At 49.0% G+C, this 1,878-nt stretch overlaps 1 protein-coding gene across 1 annotated transcript in view; it reads left to right on the top strand.

Moving 5' to 3' along the window:
- Positions 1–1,742, top strand: part of ICT1 (immature colon carcinoma transcript 1) — a 7,304-nt gene extending 5,562 nt beyond the window's left edge. Inside the window, exons 2-5 of the mRNA XM_010002738.1 lie at positions 210–269; positions 848–930; positions 1,036–1,205; positions 1,658–1,742. Of these exons, the coding sequence (XP_010001040.1) occupies positions 210–269; positions 848–930; positions 1,036–1,205; positions 1,658–1,742 (398 nt within the window). The remainder of the gene's footprint in view (positions 1–209; positions 270–847; positions 931–1,035; positions 1,206–1,657) is intronic.
- The last annotated feature ends 136 nt before the right edge of the window (positions 1,743–1,878 follow it).

The following is a 1,878-nucleotide window of genomic DNA, read 5'->3' as shown; positions in this document are numbered from 1 at the left end:
TGTCCCCGCTCAGCACAGACGTGTCCCCAGCTCAGCACAGACGTGTCCCCAGCTCAGCACAGACATGTCCCCAGCTCAGCACAGAGTGTCCCCAGCTCAGCACAGACATGTCCCCAGCTCAGCACAGAGTGTCCCCAGCTCAGCACAGAGTGTCCCCAGCTCAGCACAGACGTGTCCCCAGCTCAGCCCCTGCTGCTCTTCCCTTCCAGCTCGTCTGACCGTGTCCTACAGCCGGAGCAGCGGCCCGGGAGGGCAGCACGTTAATAAAGGTGAGCAGGAGGCTCTGAAGGAAAAACCCTGACCTATAAATTGCTTCCTTGTGGCAAAACATTGGGAGCTTTTTCCTGCCTGATGCTCGGTTTTTTTCGTTGCCGTTACCCTGCATTTTAACAGAACTTAGTGCTTAAGCCCAGTGGGTTCTCCTAGGCACACTCTTGCTGGGGGAGCTGCTCTACACGTGTCACACAAACACCAATTTTGCCTCATCTGTCCTCACTGAGCCAACAGGCAACAAGCCAACTCCATCCTGAAACTCCACACTGCAATAAATTCTCAGCTTCGTTCAAATAAACTAAAACTCCTCCCTGTTTTGCCATTAAAAATAAGGTAATTGGTGACTGGTAACAGCAGGAAATCTGGGAAGTGTCAGGGAAGGCAAATACAGTGAGAGGATCTCCATAAAAACATAGGGATTGGAGACAAGCAGGAAAAGAATGGTGGGTTTTGAGGAAATGAATGCTGGACTCATGGTGTGATCAAAGCCAGCAGTGAGCAGGCTGGGCTATCCCATACAACTTAGGAAAATGAGCCATTACCTTGGGAAAAAAGATCCTGTTTTCCCTCCCAGTGAACACCAAGGCTGAAGTTCGGTTCCACCTGGCGTCAGCAGACTGGATCCCAGAGGCTGTGAGGCAAAAAATGGCATCAATGGTAACTCCTGTCCCCCTCCCAGCACGGTTTGAATGTCCCACTGCAGCCAGACCGTGCAGATCCTCACCAGGTTCCAGGGAACCCACCCCACGTTTTCCCCTCTAGCACAGGAACAAGATCAACCGAGCTGGGGAGCTGATCGTGAGCTCTGAGGAGTCTCGTTACCAGATGAGGAACTTGGCCATTTGCCTGGAAAAAATCAGAACCATGGTGACAGAGGCCACTGAGAAACCCAAGGTGGTGTCTAAGGAGACGACACAGCAGCTCATAGAGAGGTATCTTGGTCGAAATGGCCTTTGTTGGAGGTGGATTCAGATGGTTAAGTCTCATGATGTAGTTTGCAGCCTCTTCCAACAGTCTTAGTATAATGGAATGGTGAAGGTTGGAAGGGACCTTAAAAATCATCAGGTTCCAGCCCCCCTGCTATAAGCAGGGACACCTCCCACCAGACCAGGGTGCACAAGCCTCATCCAACCTGGCCTTAAACATTTGGATTTCCCTTTATTTTATAATAAAAACACAACAACAACAACCCCCAAAACTGGTGTTTTCAGTCTTAACTGCATTCCTGGACAGCATTCCAAGAACAAGGACTGCTTTCTTTCCCCCCCAACCCCCCTGTTTTTGACCATTTGTCCACTGGTTGAACCAGAGAACTCTGCTCAGAGTTGACTATTTAAATATGTTTTCTTCGTGCACCAAAAGATCTTTTCCTCTTTTGTTTTAGGGTGGAAAAAATGAACCGGGAACGACTGCGACAGAAGAAGCTGCACTCGGATAAAAAACAGAGCAGGAAAGCAGAGCTGGACTGAGAGCAGCAGGGCCTGAAGTCCTGGCACGCCTTGTTTTTTTACAGGAATGGCTTCAGCTGCTGGAAATGATGCTAAACTCAAAAGCTATGTTGAATAAAAAGGATCTAAAAGTGTAAATAAACCTATTTAACATCTG

The sequence above is a fragment of the Chaetura pelagica genome, unplaced genomic scaffold (genome assembly GCF_000747805.2).
Source record: "Chaetura pelagica isolate M959 unplaced genomic scaffold, ChaPel_1.0 scaffold47, whole genome shotgun sequence".
In the NCBI taxonomy this organism is placed as follows: Eukaryota; Metazoa; Chordata; class Aves; order Apodiformes; family Apodidae; genus Chaetura; species Chaetura pelagica.
This window is presented reverse-complemented; position numbering and strand designations above follow the sequence as displayed.